The sequence below is a fragment of the Mustela lutreola genome, chromosome X (assembly GCF_030435805.1).
Source record: "Mustela lutreola isolate mMusLut2 chromosome X, mMusLut2.pri, whole genome shotgun sequence".
Classification (NCBI taxonomy): Eukaryota; Metazoa; Chordata; class Mammalia; order Carnivora; family Mustelidae; genus Mustela; species Mustela lutreola.
This window is the reverse complement of record NC_081308.1, coordinates 116,708,787-116,729,833: the sequence shown is the minus strand read 5'-3', so window position 1 is coordinate 116,729,833 and position 21,047 is coordinate 116,708,787. Positions and strand designations below refer to the sequence as shown.

General features: G+C 46.6%; 1 protein-coding gene and 1 non-coding gene across 2 annotated transcripts; both read right to left on the bottom strand.

Annotated features, from left to right (window-relative positions):
* Positions 1 to 1,857: 1,857 nt before the first annotated feature.
* CT55 (cancer/testis antigen 55) lies at positions 1,858 to 20,057 on the bottom strand. The gene is made up of 5 exons (XM_059156847.1): positions 19,964 to 20,057; positions 17,186 to 17,367; positions 10,452 to 10,596; positions 2,960 to 3,072; positions 1,858 to 2,218 (listed from the first exon to the last, which is right to left on the bottom strand). The coding sequence occupies exons 1-5, from the start codon at positions 20,055 to 20,057 to the stop codon at positions 2,027 to 2,029; spliced, it is 726 nt and encodes a 241-aa protein (XP_059012830.1). The 3' UTR covers positions 1,858 to 2,026.
* Positions 16,104 to 16,210, bottom strand: LOC131822264 (U6 spliceosomal RNA). Its single transcript, XR_009350146.1, has one exon. It is a non-coding gene; the product is annotated as a U6 spliceosomal RNA (small nuclear RNA).
* Positions 20,058 to 21,047: the final 990 nt, after the last annotated feature.

Below are 21,047 nucleotides of genomic sequence, written 5' to 3'. Positions count from 1 at the left end.
GACCTTCATGTCAATCGCCACAAAAAGCCCGGGAGATCCTGGGACCACACCGCCCCCCCCCACACCTGTTGGGAAGCTCTACTGCAGAACTCCCGGGCCCAGAAACGGGGTGTTGGGTCCCTGAGCTTTCAGGCGACTTATTAAAACCTCATTGCTAACACAGCCCAGACGGATCCTTCCTGCCCCCTGGTCCTGGCACCATGACATCATCCATTCAGGGAGGCCAGGGTGATGCCCTGCCGGGGGCGAGATAGATGGTCAAGGACAGTGGTGAGCCACCATCCGTCTCAAGATCACCCTCCCCACAGGTACCCGGTGGGAGAGTATGGGGGTTGGGAGGTGAGGTGGGAGAATCCATGGCCCCTGAATCTCTCCTGTTCAGTGGTGGGCTTCTCTGGGGTTCCCATGGGGCTGGTGCTGCTTCAGCAGGATGAGTTTCAGGGGGATCTGAAGCTGACCGTGTCCCACTTGCCCCATCCTGTCCCGTGACTGCATGGCTCAGGAAGCCTGAACATGAACAGAAGGCATGAACAGAAGGCAAGCTCAATCAGGGCAAAGGGTTTGGGCCTTTGCATTCAAGGCTGTAACCCTAGGAGCTGACACATAGAAGGCAAACACTATTTCTAGAGTGAATCAATGAGTGATACCTAAAATCTAGAAGACACTGACTCCACCTACTGAGCATAACATGGGGGAACTAACCAGAACATGGCTGGGTCATCTCATGGACCTGTAATGCAAACTCAGATTAACAAAAAAGACTTGGGATGCCTGGGTGGATCAGTGGGTTAGAGCCTCTGCCTTTGGCTCAGGTCATGATCCCAGGGTCCTAGGATAGAGCCCTGTATCGGGCACTCTTCTCTGCGAGGAGTCTGCTTCCTCCTCTCTCTCTTCTTGCCTCTCTGCCTACTTGTGATCTCTGTCTGTCAAATAAATAAATAAATAAAATCTTTAAAAAAAAAAAAAAACTTATGGTGAACACCACATTTTAAAAATAAAGGTTCTTGGAGGCGCCTGGGCAGGTCATTGGGTTAAGCCTCTGCCTTCAGCTCACCTGGGATTAAGCCCCAAATCGGGCTTTCTGCTCGATAGGGAGCCTGCTTCCACCCCCCGCCCCCCGCTGCTTGCTTCTTTGCCTACTTGTGATCTGTCAAATAAATAAATAAATAAATAAATAAAAATCTTTAAAAAAAAAAAAGGTAAAGGTTCGTAGGGGTGCCTGGGTAGCTCAGTTGGTTACATGTATGCTTTCATCTCAGGTCATGATCCTGGGGTCCTGGGATTGAGCCCTGAGTTAGGCTCCTTGCTCATCGGGGAGTCTGCTTCTCCCTCTCCCTCTGCCCCTACCCCACATGCCTGCTACTGCACTCTCTCTCTTCCACTCTCTCAAATAAATCTGGCTTCAGGGATGCCTGGGTGGTTCAGTCCGTTAGGTGGCTGGCTGCCTTCGGCTTAGATCTTGATCCTAGCATCCTGGGATCGAGTCCGGCATTGGGCTCCTTGCTCAGCAGGGAGCCTTGCTTCTCTCTCTCCCTCTGCCTGCCAGTCTGCCTGCCTCTGCTCTGTCTCTCTCTCTCTGTCAAATAAATAAATAAAATCTTTAAAATAAATAAATAAATAAATCTGGCTTTAGCTCAGATCATGATCTCAGGGTTATGGGATCAACCCTGCATCAGGCCCTCTGCTTAGCAAGGAGTCTCCATATCCCTCTCCCTCTGCCCCTCCCCACCCCCTACTCATTCTCTCTCTTTCTCAAATAAATAAAGTCTTTAAAAAGATAAACAAAGGATTATGGTAAAAATGTCTTTAATCAATAATGAAAAATGCTGGCCACTCTCCAGAAGGTATACTCCATTTAACCAGCCCACATGGAACTTGAAAGGCTGTGCTTGAATTAACTGTTTAGTTAATTTAGCTTGAATTAACTTAGGCTTACTAAGCTCTTTTTCACAAAACACATTTAAACCAGGACTTTTGCTAATAAGAAAAGAGAAGACACCCAGGGAACACAAATGCTATTCTCTTATTAGCACCTTTTCACTGGAGTCATAGAAATCGCTCTCCAAGTATAGCAGGACTGGATGCTCTCCACCACGACAGCGTTAACAACATCGGATACTTGAGGTGTGTATCCAGCAGGCAGCTTCAGAGATTCCAAGGTGAAAAAGATGCTATCATCTATCACCCCATTTCTTCCATGGAGGCTAGTAATGCAGACCTGTAATTACAAATAGAACTGTTGATGCAAAAGCACCGTCCGCTGTAACCCGGCCTGCATCTCCTCGATCTCACTTTAATCTGTAGGTCACTCTGTTCCCAGCCTGGCCGCCATGTTGGAAACACCGGGAACACTTTGTAAAACTACCCATGGCGACCTCTACCTCACAGCCGCTAAATCAGAAGCCCTGCAGACCTAGCCCCAGTCGAGGATTAGAAACTTTGCACTAGATATACCATATAATGTCCATTAACCTCTCCAGCGACCGCTGAGGGAGTGAAAGGGATAGAGCGATAAAGGAATGTGGTGGCCAACAGAAGGCCATTTCTCCACTTCCGGGGTCACATCCCAAGCACCATCTGTCCCTTTGTGCAGACCAACTTTTCCATTCATTTCCACTCTCCAATACCTAAGTCACACTCAGCATTTACCGCAAGCTCTGGTCCCCTTCTTCCCCCCACAATTCCCTCAACAAGATTTATTTTCTGTTCTGGTTGCTCTCAGGGTATTTTAATACCTCCCAAGTAGACTGCCTAATTTAGATCTTAATTATACGTGTGTTGTATAGTATCTTCAGATTGTGTCCATTTAGAAGCACAGTCTGTTCAATAAGGAAAGAGACTCTTCCTTGGCAAAGAATGGTTTTGCCAACACATCACATGGAATCCCGGGAAGCAGCAAAGGTCACTCAAGGAAGGAGAAGCAGAACCCAATAACAAGAGCTACACGCCAACGGACTACCTCATGCACATGCTTATGTCTCTGAGGCTTCACCGACAGGGCTCTTCTGCTCAGTGTGTCCGACGGGGTGCAAAACTCAACTTCTACTCGGTCCCCCTGGTAAGGCTCGAAACCTAAAACAGCCATGGAGAGAAACTGAGTTGAAAGGATCTCTCAGTCTTGGTTATGTTCAGTTTCACAGTCACCTTGACATTATGAGACCCTAAAATAATTTCAATTACATCGAGAGTACATTTTGAACCTTTTAAAACAGGGAACCTTGGAAGTCTTCCTGTCAGAAAGGACGTCTGTAGGGGCACCTGGGTGGCTCAGTGGGTTAAGCCTCTGCCTTCGGCTCAGGTCATGATCCCAGGGTCCTGGGATCAAGCCCCGAATTGGGCTCTCTGCTCAGTGGGGAGCCTGCTTCCCTTCCTCTCTCTCTGCCTGCCTCTCTGCCTACCTGTGATCTCTGTCTGTCAAATAAATAAAATCTTAAAAAAAGGAAGGATGTCTGTAATCCTCTAGACATCGATTCTCTCTCTGGTTTAACTAAGTCTGTTGGGCATCCCAGGCCAAGCTCTTTGAGAGCAGCACGGAATTTATTAAACCACTGTTCAAGTTTGCAACCACTCTGGAGACGCAGAGAAGTGTGTAAGTCAGGGCACATGTGTCAGTCTGGCTGCCAAGCTTCCAACTACTCGACCTGCAACCTTGGGCAAGTTTCTTAACCTCTTTGTGCTTTGATTCATTCATCTATAAAATGAGAAGCATAACTGTAGGACTTAGCACAGAGAGTTGATGGGAGAATTAATCAGTGCATATAAAACTCACAGAACAGTGCCTGGCACATAGTCAGCCCCAAATACACTCCACAGCCTAAAACTGGCAAGATTCTGCCGGGCTATCAAGTCAGGAGGATCGCTGGGAAATGCAAGAAACTCCAGGTTAGCTTTACCTAATACATTTATAGGCAAACTCAACTCCGATGTCTTGTCATGCAGGGTAGAGATTAGTCTGAATGTCCTTGCCATAATGTAAACCTATAACTACTTACTTGTTTAATAATGTGGTAACCCCCGTTTTTAGTTTTCACTAAACCCTTTTGGCAGCAATGAGCAGAAGCATGAATGCATGTTTAGGGAAAATGAGTCATGAAATAATTTTCCAGGAAAGTTGATGAATACACGAATTATATGATTCCTCTGGGCTATGGACTGAATGTGTCCCCCTAAAATTCCTGTGTCAAAGCCCTGACCTCCAGGGTGACTGTAATCAGAGATGGGGCCTCTAAGGAAGTAACTAAGATTAAATGAGCTCCTAAGAAGGGGCACCTGGCCGGCTCAGTCAATAGAGCCCATGACTCTTGATCTTGGGGTCATGAGTTCAAGTCCCATGTTGGGTGTAAACATAAAAAAACAAAGAAAGGGAACCTAATCTGATAGGATTAGTGTCCTTGTAAGAAGGGGCACTGAGGGTTTTGTGCTCTCTCTCTCTCTCTCCCCCTCACACACACTAAGGAAATGTCATGTGAGGACTCCATAAGCTGGTTAAGCATCTGCCTTTGGCTCAGGTCATGATCCCAGAGCCCTAGGATTGAGCCCCATGTTGGGCTCCTTTGCCCTTCCCCCTGCTTGTGCTGTCTGTCTCCCTTTCAAATAAATAAAACTTAAAAAAAGAAAAAATATATTGACTATTGTAAATGCCCAAACTTAGAAAACCAATTTGTTAGTCACACATAATAATTTCTAAAGTCGATTTAACTTTAAGCAAGTGTAATACCGTTTTTTAGCCCCAGAATGACTCAGATTGGACAAGAGAGGATATGGTCACCCCCTATAGCTATAGCTCTAGGAGCGGGGTGCCCTACACAAGCTATGGCCTTTGGTAGATGTATAAAGTCATTGCCAATGTGCAGCCTAGCAATGAGGTATCTAGAGGAATAAACACTCCAACATCTCCCAGTCTACCCTAGTCTCCCAAATCCAATCATAAGAATGTTAGCAGCTGGGGGAACCTGGGTGGCTCAGTGGGTTAAAGCCTCTGCCTTCGGCTCAGGTCATGATCTCAGGGTCCTGGGATCGAGCCCCGCATCAGGCTCTCTGCTCAGCGGGGAGCCTGCTTCCTCCTCTCTCTCTCTCTGCCTGCCTCTCCACCTACTTGTGATTTGTCTGTCAAATGTCTCTGAGGAGCCTGCTTCTCCCTCTGCCTTCTGCACCCCCTGCTTATGCTAGAGCTCTCTCTTTGATAAGTAAAAATAAAGTCTTAAAATGTTACATGGGATTTCCTTTTATTCTTTCAAATGGGCACACAAGTCAATATATTCTTTAAAAAACAAAAGTGTTACTTATTTACGGGAAAGAGTGTGAGTAGGAGAGGGACAAAGAATCTGAAGCAGGCTCCCCGCTGAGCAGGAAGCCTGACTCAGGGCTTGATCTCAACCTGCACCAAAGTCACGTACTTAACCGACTGATCCTCCCAGGTGACCCTCAAGCCAGTATATTCTGAAAAATAAAGAGAAAAACCTTACTTGAGACCCCAGGGTTCTAACTCAGACACACTGGTTAGATAAGCATATGTAGGATGTTAGGCACCCTGAAAACTACAGAATGAAATTCCAGCCTTGTGTACTTGGTAGACTCCGCACCCCCGCCCTGAGGCTGAATGCTCTATTCTATTTTAGCATCCTTCATCAAAATGGTTAAGATTTGCTGTTTATTTACCTGAAAAAACATAATCTTGGACCCATTCCTGATGTTAACCATTTCCAACAAGCAAACACTCATGAACCTAAACCCTCTCACCCTTGTCTGCAAAATGGGGCAGGTCACCACCATCCTGTGAAGCAGGTCACCACAAATGGGATCTTGGGCTTGGAAGCACCCATTCGAGCACCTCCACTGACATAGAAACACCTCTGAGTTCTGAACGGAAGAACACACAGGCTCAGCTACTCCCTCTTCCGTGCTCCAGGCTCTCATGGTCTCCACAGATTCACTTCCCACTTCTTCCTCAACCCACTCTTAGCTGTTTCCGTCACTACCCTATCCTACCAGAACCAACTGCATCCGGGCTACCTCAAAAGGTTCTCAACAGGAGTAAATCTAGTGTAAATAACGAACCTAACACAGGACCACATCGTACCCCAGGGATCCTCCTGGCACTTACAATCCCATCTCATACCACCCCTCGTTCAGGTCATAGCACACAAGCTCACCACACTGCCCTGTCCATCCTTCAGTTCCTACGACAGGCCATGGATTTTCCCACCCTAGGACTTTTACAGTGACTCTCCCCTGATTTAAGTGTTTTCCCCAGCCAAACTCCTCCCTCAGGCCCAAGTCATTTCCTCAATGAGGCTTTCCCTAATCTGATACCAATAGCAAACCCCACCCAGCCCAGCCCACCCCACTCCCAGTACTGTCACAGTACCTGGTTCAAGTCCTGGAGAGGAGAAAATACTCTGGAACTCTCTCTCTTTTGGCAGCGGTGGGGGGACTCACTCACTTGCTGCCCATCTGAGATCTACCTCATCAGAATGCAAATATTAGGAAAACAGTACCTGGGACAGGGCTAAGCACTCAAATATTCTGTTGCATGAACATCTACAAGAAAAGAATATACACTGAGTCCCCACCCACCATGTGGGATGAGAAAATTTAACAATTTTTCCATCTTTTAGATTCCCATTATTTTTTTTAAAGTTTTTATTTATTTGAGAGAGAGAGAGAAAGAGAGATTGGGGGCAGGGGCAGATGGAGGGAATCCCAAGCAGACTCCCCACTGACGGTGAAGCCTGAGTCGGGGCTTGATCTCAGGACCCATGAGATCATGACCTGAGCTGAAATCATGAGTTGGACCCTTAACCGACTGAGCCACCCAGGCATCTCAATTCCAATTATGTATTTGGTTTTAGATTTATTTATTTATTTATTTTAGAGAGAGGGAGTAGGGGAGGGAGCAGAGGGAGAGGGAGAGGGAGAAAATCTCAAGCAGATTCCCCACTGAGCATGGAGCCCCACACGGGCTTGACCTCCACAACCCTGCGATCGTGACCTGAGCCGAAATCAAGAGTTGGGTATCAGGGGTGCCTGGGTGGCTCAGTGCATTAAAACCTCTGCCTTCGGCTCAGGTCGTGGTCCCAGGATCCTGGGATCGAGCCCCACATCGGGCTGTCTGCTCCGCAGGGAGGCTGCTTCCTCCTCTCTCTCTGCCTGTCTCTCTGACTACTTGTGATCGCTGTCTGTCAAATAAATAAATAAAATCTTTAAAAAAAAAAAAGAGTTGGGTGTCAGTCACTTAACCAACTGAGCCCCTCCCATTACATTAAATCGGAATTTATCTTTGGTCTTTTTCCTTAGGTTTCATAATCAGATTAACATCAGCTCTTCTGACAATGCTAAGTATGACTGATTAGGTGCTCAGGCCTTTCTAATACATTCTTCTTTTCCACTCTCCAGAGGTCTATTATGCTGATTCACTCAATTTAATTTTGCCGCAGTAAAACCTTTCGCCTGTGCTCTGGGTGCCGCCTCTTTTATGCCTCAGGGCCCTGGTTACATCAGTCCTTCCCACTCTTTCCTGCACCTTCCATCACTACCTTTGGCATTAAAAACACTTTCAAGTGTTTCCCATCTTGAGATGAATTCTCCTAGGGAGGGCTACCGTTGGTGGCGCCTTCCTGTTGGCATGGTTACACGGACTGGGAAATTGACTTCAGAGTTTAGCAATCCCAGGGGCCTTTTCTCCTTGAACGAGCTATTTCTAACTAAACGTGTCTTAAAATCCCAGCTGTCACCAATAATCATCTCTGGGGACTTCCACGGTTACCAACTACAGTCAAGTCCTGACTTTTTTTTTTTTTAAGATATTATTTATTCATTTGACAGAGAGAGAGATCACAAGTAGGCAGAACAGCAGGCAGAGAGAGAGGAGGAAGCAGGCTCCCCGCTGAGCAGAGAGTCTGGCACAGGGCTCAATCCCAGGACCCCGAGATCATGACCTGAGCTGAAGGCAGAGGCTTAACCCACTGAGCCACCCAGGTGCCCCAAGTCCTGACTTTTATTTTTTAATTTTTTTTTAAGATTTTATTTATTTATTTGATAGAGAGAGATCACAAGTAGGCAGAGAGGCAGGCAGAGAGAGAGAGAGAGGAGGAAGCAGGCTCCCCGCTGAGCAGAGGGCCCGATGCGGGACTTGATCCCAGGACCCTGAGATCATGACCCAAGCTGAAGGCAGCGGCCTAACCCACTGAGCCACCCAGGCGCCCGTCAAGTCCTGACTTTTAAATCTCAGGAAAATGAAGTGGAAAGCTGCCTGGTATGGCTGAATCAACTTCCCCCTTTGGTATTCAAGCTACACAACAACTGGTTGGGTTTAAACAGGTACCAAAGTCTTACTTCTATTTGTCTTTCCAAAGCTAGCCTGGCAGAGGGTGGCAAAGTATAGAGTCTGGCTAGGAAAGCATCTTACCCAGGCAGCCCTCCCCAAGTCTCCCCACAGCGGGTGGTCATTCTGTCTTCCCTGCTCAGTAATGTTGTTTTCATCATGTTCTTTCAATGTACCCACATGTCCTAGGGAACCTGTGTGGCTCAGCTGGCTAAGTGTCTGCCTTTGGCTCAGGTCATGATCCTAGGGTCCTGGGATCAAGTCCCACATGGGGCTCCTTTTTTTCAAAGATTTTATTTTTTTTTTAAGATTTTACTTATTTAACAGAGAAAGATCACAAGTAGCCAGAAAGGCAGAGAGGCAGGGTTGGGGGCAGGGGTGAAGCAGGCTCCCACTGAGCAGAAAGCCAGATTCGGGGATCGATCCCAGGACCCTGAGATCATGTCCTGAGCCAAAGGCAGAGGCTTAACCCACTGAACCACCCAGGCGCCCCTCACATCAGGCTCCTTGCTTGGCAGGGAGCCTGCTTCTCTCTGCCTGGTGCTCCCTATGCTTGGCTTTTTCTCTCTCTCTGACAAACAAATAAATCAAATCTTTAAATAAATAAATAAATAAATAATCTTTTAAAAAAATGTGCCTACACATCCATCTCTCCCAAATAGACTATGAACCCTTTACACACAGGGTTTACAAGTCTTACTTGTCTTGTCTTGCCACTACCAAGCACTACATCACGAGCTGAGTTAAACTCAACTAGATAAACAAATTAAGAAATAATTGCTTTAGGCATGAAACAACACACTGTTAGACCTGATAATTACAAACAGAATTCAACAATAGTACACACACACTCACACACACCCAGAGCAAGTGCTAGGGGAGGTCATCAAGAGGATGTGACCACCAGCTGACCCAGGAAGAGGAGCCTGGGGGTTTGGGGGCTCCTCACCCCCTGCCCTGTCCTGGGAATGTATGTTCTAGCCCTCCAACTCCCGCAGGTGGAAGTCAAAGCCTGTAGAGAGTAAGGTGTGGCAGAGACAATCTGGACCGTATAGGTGACTGAACTCAATTAAGGCATTTATGTCAACTTCTAATATTCTGGCAGATGGGTGCAAAGATCTACTCCTTTTGTGTCCCCCCCCCACAGACAAGCTTCGTTTGTAAGTTCCCTTGCTTATTACACCAGCCACCCACCAATCAGGAGTGGCCTGCCCCTTTCCCTGGTCTCTCTGGGCCCTCCATGTATGGTGCTGGGGGCCGGGCAGAGGGGCAGGCAGAGTTTGCAAATGAACAGAAAGGTATAAGACTAACTCCAAACTTGGTTTTAAGGCATTTGAAATAATTTTTTAAAAAGACTTTATTTATTTATTTGACAGAGATCCCAAGTAGGCAGAGAGATAGGCAGAGAGAGAGGAGGAAGCAGGCTTCTTCCTGAGCAGAGAGCCTGATGCAGAACTTGATCCCAGGACACTGAGATCATGACCTGAGCCAAAGGCAGAGGCTTAACCTGCGAGCCACCCAGGCGCCCCTGAAATAATTTTTAAAAAACAGTATCCCTGTGCAGTGCCTGGGGGGCTCAGTTGGTTGGACATCCGACTCATGGTTTTGGCTCAGGTTGTGATCTCAGGGTCCTAGGAATGAGTCCCACATGGGGCTCCGCACTCAGTAGGGAGTCTGCTTCAGGATTCTCTCTCCTTCTCCCCCACTTGCTCTCTCTCTAAAATAAATAAATAAATCTTTAAAAAATTCAAATAAAAGAAAAAGAATATCCCTGTGGACCTGTATTATTTTTCAGTTAGATTAGAAATTCAGTGCCTATATGAATGGGAAAATGACACAAAACTAGCCACCACATCCAATAAATGAAATGTCAACAAATGACAGCCTCAGTTTCTAAGAACATTATGTCAGCTTTCCCTTGCTGCACATTATTTTCGATTTCTAAGGCCCACCTCAAGTACCAAAGAGCCTCTGATTGGAGCCAAGGACACTAGAGAAGTAGTTCAAATCCAAAAATCCTCTTGCCAAATGGATTTCCTGGAAATGGTACCGGTAACCATCTCCAAAGCCAGTCGATAAAATTAAAAGGCAAAACCGAATTTTAAATGTTGAACCATGTAAACTGTACCTTTACAAACGACATCTAGAGAGAAGTAGGTTGTGTGATCAATGTAGTTAGCGCCTTCCACGACAGTGGAAACACAGCCAAATGAAACTCTAGCATAGGAGTCCGGGGGCCCATTGCCATGGCAACTGTCACAGAGCGCATCCACCTGTGAGAAAAGGAAACCATTCCAGCAAACATAACGCAGTTTGAAAAAGCAGAAACATGCTTAAATCACTGTCATTCCAGAAGTGGTTGAAACAAGTATAATAAACAGTTCACCTGACAAATGTATCACAGGCATGAGATGATGAAAATAATGAATGAGCTTTTTATCTTTTATTACTTTATTTTTTAGAGCAGGAATACTGAGCTGAAATTTCCCATACATTCTGCCCCTCTGTCCTTAGTGTGCCCTATTACTAGCACCTTGCACTGTTGGACTGGTCCATCTCTGTCATTGATGAACTGATACTGATACCGTATCTTTAAAGTCCACAGTTTATTTTTTTAAGGTTTTATTTATTTATTTACCAGAGAGAGAGAGAGAGAGAGAGAGAGAGAGAGCACAAGAGAGCACAAGCAGGGGGAGCAGCAGGCAGAGAGAGGTGGGAAGCAGGCTCCCCAATGAGCAGAGAGCCCCATGTGGGGCTCGATCCCAGGACCCCGGGATCATGACCTGAGCCCTGAGGCAGATGTTTAACCCCCCGAGCCACCCAGACGTCCCTAAAGTCTATAGTTTAAATGAAGGTTCACTCTTAGTGTTATCTGTCATATTTATTTTTTAAGATTTTATTTATTTTGAGAGTGAGTGAGCTGGGGGAGGGGCAGAGACAGAGGGAGAGAATCTTTTTTTGTGTGCGTGGGAGAGAGAGAATCTCCATGCTCAGTATGGTACCCGATGTGGGGCTCAATCTCACGAACCTGAAATCATGACCTGAGCCAAAATCCAGAGTCTGATGCTTAACTGACTGAACCACCCAGGCGTCCCTGTTCTGTCATATATATTTTAAATGTGTCTAAAAACATACTTTGTGTACCAACCAAGTTCAATGCCCTGATAGTACTAGATTCAAAGGTAGGAGATATACTGTTCCTGCCCTCTAGCAAGTCACAATCCAGGGGGAATAAAAGACAAAAATCAGTTATTCAGTATAAGTTATGACAAATGATAAAACCAAGTGCAATGTAGGCTTCTGGGAATTCCCAGTAAGGAGAGAATTTCAGATGAAAGAACATAGGACACAGTCTTGGAGAGAGTGGCATCGGACATGGGCTGTGAGAGAGGAGAATGATTTTTAGCCGGCAAATGGAGCAGGGTTAAGGACAGGGGTAGGAAGATGGCAGGAGGAGAGAGACAACACATTCCAAATTAGAGCAGCAAGGAAGAAAACTAAGATTCCAGATCAGTGCACCCAGAGGGCAAAACATGAAATATACAGTTGGGAAAATAACATGGGAAGGGAGAAGCTCTAAAATGCAAAGACTTAATTTATCTACAATAGGGGGGCATTCAAAACCTTTATTCCTGGAAGTACAGTGCCTTCATTTTGTATTTTGTTTTTCTTCTTCTTCTTCTTTTTTTTTTTTTTTAGAAAGAAAGAGCGTGCGTATATGTGGTGGGGACGGGAGGCAGAGGGAGAGGGAGAGAGAGACTCTCAAACAGGCCCCTCCCTGAGCACAGAGCCCCATGTGGAGCCTGAAGCAGAACCTCATGCAGGTCTGGGACCCCACCACCCTGAGATCATGACTTGAGCCAAAATCAAGAGTTGTCCTCTTAAGTGACTGAGCCACCCAGGCGCCCCTTTTCTTTTCTAACTGTGAAAATAATACATATTCATTATAGAAATACATGAGACAGAGAAAGAAGCAAAAAACTACCCATAATTCACAAATCTACTACCTACCTAAAGATAAACACTGACCCCATTCTGGTACTGACCCTGCTCCAGATGTCTGTACTATCCATAAATATCTATGCACTTTTAAAAAAAGATTTTACTGATTTATTTGACAGAGAGAGACACAGCAAGAGAGGGAACACAAGCAGAGGGAGTGGGAGAGGGAGAAGCAGGCTTCCTGCCAGGACCCTGGAATCGTGACCTGAGCCGAAGGCAGGCACTTAACAACTGAGCCAACCAGGTGGCACTCTACGCACTGTTTTAAGGGAAAATGTAGTATTTATATGTATTATTGATTTATTACCAAATGATTGCAAATGTCAATAGACTGTTGACACATTATTTTATTTTTTTAAGATTTTATTTATTTATTTGTCAGAGAGAGGTAGAGGGAGAAGCAGACTCCCAGCTGAGCAGAGAGCCTGATGCAGGGCTCGATCCTAGGGCCCTGGGATCATGACCTGAGCCGAAGGCAGAGGCTTTAACCCACTGAGCTATCCAGGCGCCCTCATTAGGTTTCTAATGGAAACTTGATCCATAGAGGTGTCAATTCATTGTCATGGGGCTTTTGTTTTTGTTTTTAATAGCCTAAGTCACAGCCTATTTCCATTTCTCTGTCTGTGCATTTCCAGCTGCCAAGGTCAATCTCATGGTCAGTTCCCCCTCATTCATTTTCAGTGAGGAATTAAGCACCAGGCTCCCAACTACGGCCCCACCACCACTTCTGTCAATATCCAAATGGATGACCTCGAAGACCCCGTGTCCTCTCTGTTCCTGACTCTCTACTAACCACCACACGGAGTAACCATGCCTTCTCACAATCTGAACCTAGCTGCCCACACCTGGAACACTGGTAGGCTATTTTTTAAATTATGCAAATATTTTATGTTCATTAATGCAGAAACAGTGAACACAGATGTTTTCTCTGAGCAAATAAAGGCCACTGGACAAAGCCTCCTGTATCAACTTCCTGGCACCTGGATTTCTCTGCCTTACCTACAATAGTGGAGGGTCACCCAAGCCCCTTACCCAAGACCAATGCCCCAGCTGGGCACACGGTACCACTCTGTCTTGTCTCTGTGTCTTCCCTCTATATCAACAATTTTTCCTCTTCTTTTTTTTAAATATTTTACTTATTTGACAGAAAGAGACAGAGCAAGAGAGGGAACACAAGCAGGGGGAGTGGGAGAGGGAGAAGCAGGCATCCCACTGAGCAGGGAGCCTGATGTGGGGCTTGATCCTAGGACCCTAGGATCATGACCTGAGCCATAGGCAGACGCTTAAAGACTGAGCCACCCAGGCACCCCAATTTTTCTCTTTCTAATAAATCCACATACAAACATTCTCTAGACCTTCCTCTTTTTTTCTGGTAAGTATCTGTGAATTTTATCGAGTTTATCTTAAACTTATGATCACCTCAAAAACCAAAAGTTTTAAAATATCCTTTTCATCCAGAAGTAGTCTGGCTTTCCATTCAATCAGTTCTCTTTTTATTGCCATCAGGAATATTTTGTAGCTGTCTTCATTTTTATTTTGTTTTATTTTTATTTTCTTAATTCCAGTACAGGTGATCTATACTGTTCTATGAGCTGCAGGCATACAACACAGTGATGCAATTCCATACATTACTCACTGCTCATCATAAGGGTACTCTTAGTCCTTCTTTTTTAAAAAAAAAAATCTCCCTTGATCCTATTTCTCCTTCAGTCTCATTTCTTTGCTCCTCCTCCCAGCAAAAGACATTTAAAGATTCGTCTATACTCACCTCCCCATCTCCCATCAGCTCCTCACTGCTCTCCTATCAGGCCTTATATCTCCAATATGCCTCTGAAACTGCTCTTAAAATCACCAGCAAGGTTATCAAATCCAACAGTCCATTTGCTCCGCTCCCATCACTCAACCTCTTAGCATTTGATCCAACTGGAAAACCTTGCCTGGCTTCTATGTGACCTCCCTCTCCTGGAGAGGCTCCATCTCAGCCTCTTCTGTTAACATTCACTTCCTGTTTCCTATCCTTGAACTGAATATACCAAGTTACAGACATAGTGTCCGTCAGTATCTCAAGCTTAACATGGACAAAACTTAATATATTCTGAACTTCCCAGAAAAAAAACTGCACTCCCCCCCATCTTCTACATCTCAGAAAATGGCAAGTCCGCTCACCTGCACAAGATGGGCACATTCCAGTATATCAAAATTAAGTTGCACAGGCACCTGGGTAGCTCAGTGGGTTAAAGCCTCTACCTTCAGCTCAGGTCATGATCTCAGGACCCTGGAATCGAGCCCCACATCGGGCTCTCTGCTCAGCAGGGAGCCTGCTTCCTCATCTCCCTCTCTCTGCCTGCCTCTCTGCCTACTTGTGATCTCTCTCTCTGTCAAATAAATAAATAAAATCTTTTTTTAAAAAGTTGAACTGCACAAAGTCAAAAGAGCCTTGGAGGAAATACTGGCAAAACATTCATATGAGGGGTGCCTGAGTGGCTCAGTTGGTTAAGCATCTGTCTTTGGCTCCAGTCACGATCCCAGGGTCCTAGGATTAAGCTCATGTTGGCAGGGGGGGGGGTCGTCCCTGCTTAGTGGGAAGCCTGCTTCTCCCTCTCCCACTCCCCCTGCTTGAGTTCCCTCTCTTTCTGTGTCTCTCACTGTCAAATAAATAAATAAAATCTTTAAAAAAATAAAATTTAAAAAAGCTCACATGAGAAATTTCCCAACAAAGCTCTCATTCCCATAACATAAATAGCTCTAATGCTCCTACTGTGGAAATGGCTCTCAGAAGAGAAACGTTGCTGTACTCTCCCCAACACTCACAGAAATGCAAAATAAAATTGTGAGACTGTTTTTTTTTTTTCAAGATTGGCAAATATTTCAAAGATTGAAATATTTCCATCCTTCTTAATATTGGCACATTTTCCACAGCCTGCTGTTGACAGTGCTAATTGGTAAAATAAAGTTGAAGCATAATTCGATGATGGTATCTATTAAAATGGTAAGTATCAGGGCACCTGGGTGGCTCAGTGATTAAGCATCTTCCTTTGCCTCAGGGTATGATCCTGGGGTTCTGGGATGGAGCCCCGCATCAGGCTCCTTGCTCAGGGGGAAGCCTGCTTCTCCCTCTCCCACTCCCCCTGCTTGTGTTCCCTCTGTTGCTGTCTCTCTCTCTGTCAAACAAATAAATAAATAAAATCTTTAAAACATGGTAAATATCGTCACTGAGGTGACAGTTGCATGACTAAAACATCCAGGAACTACATTTACTAAAAACGTCCAGGAACTATGCCTTTAAAATTGGAGAATCTTGGGGTTCCTGGGTGGCTCATGGGGTTAAGCATGTGACTCTTGGTCTCAGCTTAGGTCTTGATATCAGGGTTGTGTTCAAGCCCCGTGGGAGCCTACTTAAAAAGTGGAGAATCAGGGGATTTGGAGGGTAGGAAAAGAATCAATGAAACAAGATGGGATCTGGATGGAGACAAACCATAAGAGACTCTTAATCTCACAAAACAAACTGAGAGTTGCCAGGGGGAGGGGGGTAAGGAGAGGGTGGTGGGGTTATGGACATTGGGGAGGGTATGTGCTATGGTGAGTGCTGTGAAGTATGTAAACCTGGCGATTCACAGACCTGTACCCCTGGGACTAATAATACTTTATATATTTACTAAATAAATAAATAAATAAATAAATAAAAATATTTTTAAAAGTAGAGAATCTTATGGTATGTCTGTTGTACCTCAATACTGCTCTTTTTTTTTTTTTGATTTTTTAAAAGATTTTATTTTTAAAAAATATGGAACGCTTCACAAATTTGCATGTCATCCTTGCACAGGGGCCATGCTAATCTTTTCTGTATCATTCCAATTTTAGTATATGTGCTGCTGAAGCGAGCACAATACTGCTCTTTTTAAAAAATGGTTAAAATGGGGTGCTTGAGTGGCTCAGTCGGGTAAGTATTTGCCTTTGGCTCAGGTCATGATCTCACAGACCTGGGATTGAGCCCCACATTGACCTCCCCTTGGGCTCCTTGCTCAGTGGGGAACCTGCTTCTCCCTCTCCGCACCCCCCCCAATTCTCTATCCCTGTCTGTCTCTCAAATAAGTAAATAAAATGTTTAAAAAAATTGGTTAGGGCACCTGGGCGGCTCAGTTGGTTAAGCGACTGCCTTCAGCTTAGGTCATGATCCTGGAGTTCCAGGATCGAGTCCCACATCAGGCTCTCTGCTCAGCAAGGAGTCTGCTTCTCCCTCTGGCCCTCTCCCCTCTCTCATGCTCTCTTACACTTTCTCTCAAGTACATAAATAAAATCTAAAAAAAAAATTGGTTAAAATGCATGTCTGTTCACCTAGCAATTACAGTTCAACAAAATCAACAATCCTTTACAAGGCTGAAAAAAAGAAGTAGCAGAATAATATAGACTCTAGGGGCACCTGGGTGGCTCAGTGGGTTAAGCCTCTGCCTTTGGCTTGGGTCATGATCTCAGGTCCTGGAATCTGAGCCCACATCGGGCACTCTGCTCAGCAGGGAGCCTGCTTTCCCCTCTCTGCCTGCTGCTATGCCTACTTGTGATCTCTCTCTGTGTGTCAAATAAATAAATAAAATATTTTTAAAAATAATAATATAGACTCTAGCAAGTTATTATCGCTAACCACATTTTTAAATGCTGAAGTCTAGATATACAATTTATATTTTTGTAAGCAGAAACCACTACAAAGCTAAGACCAAGTATCCCACACAAGGCAGTGAAGTGGACTTCAAATCTCAGTGTCTACCCGCCAGACCAGGTCATCTCAGAGAGGCCGAATAACTAGAAGCAAGGCTGAAAGTCCCCCAGGCATAAAGTCGGTCCCCAAACTCATACTAATCTTACTTTGATTGCTTTCAATCCATATGTTTTATCTTTTCCCACAATGGCAGTGACTTCTTGTCCAACCTTCAGAGGGACATCACCAGTCACGACATCACTACTGAAGTAGATTAAGTCATCAATCAAACCATAATCACTATAGATATTCGTCACAACTCCTTGTACAGTTTTCAACCTGGTGCCACCTAAGAGATGGGGAAACAAAACATTCCATTAGTTAATGTCCAAAGCGAATTACACATGAGAAGTAAGCCCTACCACAGGAAGTCCTGGTAGACGACGATCTAAATCAAGAAAGAAATTGGATGTAGCTTGAGATACGGATGCCTGTGACAGAGAACATAGTGATTAAGTGTTTGGGAGACAGAACGCTCACGTTGAAAGGTTGGTGCCACCATTTCTCTGTATGGCACAGTGGCCCAATGCCCTTGGTAGAGGAGCTCCGCTGGAGAAGGCAGAGTCTGGAACCTGCCTGCCTGGCCGGGAACACAGCTCTTCCCTTTACCATCTGTGTAACCCTGGGCACATTTCCTAACCTCCCAGAATTTGTTTTCATCTGTAAAACCAGGGCATTACTAATGTCTGCCTAGGAGAGTAGATCTTAAATGTTCTCATTGCGCACACACACATGATAATTACATAAGGTGACGGATGGGTTAATGAACCTTACTGTGCAATCATTTCACAATATATACAGATAGCAATTCATCACCCGCACCTTAAACTTACAGTGTTATACATAATTATTTCTCAATAAAATGGAGGGGGAAAGGGTTGTTTTAATTAGGAACTGACACATCTGTGTCAACAGCTTAAAACTGTGACTCCCTCCCTCTCGTTAGAGCTTACATGTTAGTTGTTGTCATGGTTTCTGCATCTAGAGCGTCTTTAAACAGCCATTATTGTTACTGAATTTTATCCTTATCAACAAGAGCAGCAGAATCAGGGGGGATTATGCAAACATCTCACCAGACAAAAGCACATAAAGAGATCTGAGGGTTTAAATCTAGCCCAAATGCACATCCAAAACACTCAGATTTATTTTTTTTTCCTCAACACAGCTAGTAAGCCATAATTTGGGATCTGAACCTAGAGAGTAAGTCTGAAGAGCCCATTACGAACCACAAAGCTTCGGTGCCTGCCCAAAAATGAGACTGGGAGAAACAGACAAGGAGGCTGGGAGAAACACTGATTATAATTGATTATGGTTTCAAGAAGCCAAAAAAAAAAAAATCTGAGAACTTTTATTTAAAGATTTTATTTATTTGAGACAGACTGTGCCCACGGATGAGGGACAAGGGCAAAGGCAGAGGGAGAAGCAGACTCTGTGAGCAGGGAACCCAAGTCGGGGCTCGATCCCAGAACCCCGGCCTCACGATCTGAGCTGACGTCAGCCGCTTAACCGACTGAGCCACCCAGGCGCCCCCTGAAACCTTTTAAAATGGGTCAAATTCGTCATGACAAGTCATAAAACATAAGAAAAGTGAAAGCGCCAAGAGGGACTGACAACTGCCCCTTAGGCTCAAGAAAGTATGTCAGAAACTCTTCTGTATTGCCCCATGGGCAAAAATACGGCAAACAGGGGTGCCCGAGCGGCTCAGCTGGTTGGGCATCTGCCTTCTGCTGGGGTCGCGATCCTGGAGTCCTGGGATCGAGCCCCGTGCCGGGATCCCTGCTCGGCGGGGAGCCTGCTTCTCCCTCTCCCTCTCTCTGTTAAATAAATAAAATCTTTAAAATAAGTGCGGCTGACGGATGCAACGGCGAGAGCTTCCGGCTCAAGCTAAGCAGCAGCCTTCCGCAGCCCACTCCCCTGAGACTCGGCCTCCTCTGCGGCTCTCACACTCCGGGGGGAGAGGAGCTGCCGGCAGATTCAGGCACCTGGCAGGACGGGGCGCTGCTGGGGGGGGGGGGGGGTGACACCGACCACAGAGGGGACCCTCCTGAGCCCGCCGTGCTCATCCTGCAGAAGGAGGCGGGGGGCGAGGGGAGCCACAGGAGGAAATGGCTGCTGGGCCTCGGGGTCTGGGTGACTCCAGCCGGGTGCCCGCTCTCCCCTGGGCGTGTGTCCCCTGCCCCCCGCTGTAACCGGGACGTGAGGATGCTCCCACTTCCCTGCGGGGTTTTCCGAGGGCCACGTGGCAGTAATGCTCGGACGGCCCTGAGGCTTGACAGAGACGCGGGCTCGGCCCATCGGATTCATGCTTCAGAGCAGGACTGCCGCCAACCCCGGCGAAATTCTCGGTGTTCACGGGTGCCCCCCGACACAGCAATGCCTGCCCTGGTGTCCCCTGAGTCACCACCCCCTCAGTCCCCGACTCTGGGGCAGGATTTCAGGATATAAAGGGCAGCCCCTTCCATGTGGCCCCAGGCCTGCTTCCAGCGACTGACCTAGGACTTGATCACTTGGCTTCAAATACGCGCGTGTTTAAGAAACAAAATCGAATGCACCCGCTAATCTGGGTGATCCACTGCTAGTGGAAATATGAGAAGGAATCCGTTGTACCTTACATAACATATGCACAACGTTAAGTTCCAAAGGCACGGGGGCGGAGAGTGCAAGGGTGGGGCATGGCTCCCCAGGGGCCTTCACTGTCTACACCACCATGGATCACTTTGGACGGGAGGGTTCTGGGTATGCTCAGGGACTCCGGGATGCCTCTTCCCACAAGGAGGCGCTGCCACGCCCATGCAGCCCCCTTCTGAGCGCCTGAGGCTCTGAATCAGGGGAGGGGAGCACCCTTAGGTGCAGGCCTCTGAGAGGGAGAAGACGAAAATGAATACCTTCCAAAAGCCTCATATGCTGCTCCCTCTCGGCCTCCGACGAGTCCACCCTCCTCCGGAAGAAGGCAAGAACTCTGGAAATAAACCGAAGCATGGTCGCTTCGTCAGGGCAGCCCAGGCCCCTCAGAGACAGCGCCAAGCTCTCTTCTGTGTGAGTCTCTGCCACCGGTCGCACTTTGATCGCAGCTGCTAGTCAGACGCCGCGCCCAGCCCTCCGCACCACCATACGTCTAGCCGAGGGTCTACGAGAACCTTGATGAGGGCAGAGACCCGAGGGCCTCAACCTGCCGCGTGCCCACCGCCCAGCCAATGGGGGCGTAGTGCGCTCAGTGGAAGCCACCCAGAGGCTGTGAGCTGATGGGCGGGACTTCGTGGCTCCTCCCACCACAGGCGAGGGCGGAAATGTGGTGGCCCACCAGGAATCACTTCTTAAAATAGAGGGTCTCTGTGCACTGCCGCGGGGAGGGCCTGATTCCTGTCTTGGAAGGTGGCCAGGCAACTTGCCCCAAAGTTGGAGGCAGGCCCCCAGACTCTGGCTCCCGGGTGTGGGACCCCCATTCCTCACTGCGTGAATGATTTTCTCTTCCTTGGCCTCTAAGCCCCCTGCACCACCAGCCCCCATCAGCCCTACCTCCTCACCCCTGCACCCATTCCACGGGAAGGTCAGTGGTCAACTCTAAGCTACGGCTTTCAGTTCAGTGTTCAGTGATACCACAGATACGGTGGAAAAGCCGAACTTGCATGTCTGCATGGGTCTCAAGCCATAGGCTGTGTCTTGCTCTCCTTGGAAGGGAGCCAACGGTGCCAAAACACTCACTATGGGGCTGACAGACACTTTTAAGTACAATATGGAGATGAGGATGGCTGGGTCAGGAGGGCCGGGTGATGGAGCACGAGGCAGGGGACCAGGCGGACATTACATTAAGAATATTAGTTGAAAAAAAATAAATACTGTAACAGCAAAATGAGTTTATTTGGGAACAGCAGACCAGTTGCAATTCAGGGCACATGAACCATGGCAAACTTTAAGCCAGTACAGAGTACAACAAAAAGCTTTCTTTGATAGAGGAGAGGAAGTTGGGAT

Coding starts and splice junctions, on each gene's coding strand:
- CT55 (XM_059156847.1), bottom strand. CDS start 20,057: ATGCTTCGGTTTATTTCCAGAGTTCTTGCCTTCTTCCGGAGGAGGGTG. Junction 17,368..19,963: donor GCATATGAGGCTTTTGGAAG/GTATTCATTTTC, acceptor CCCATCTCTTAG/GTGGCACCAGGTTGAAAACT. Junction 10,597..17,185: donor ATGGATTGAAAGCAATCAAA/GTAAGATTAGTA, acceptor CTTTTCTCACAG/GTGGATGCGCTCTGTGACAG.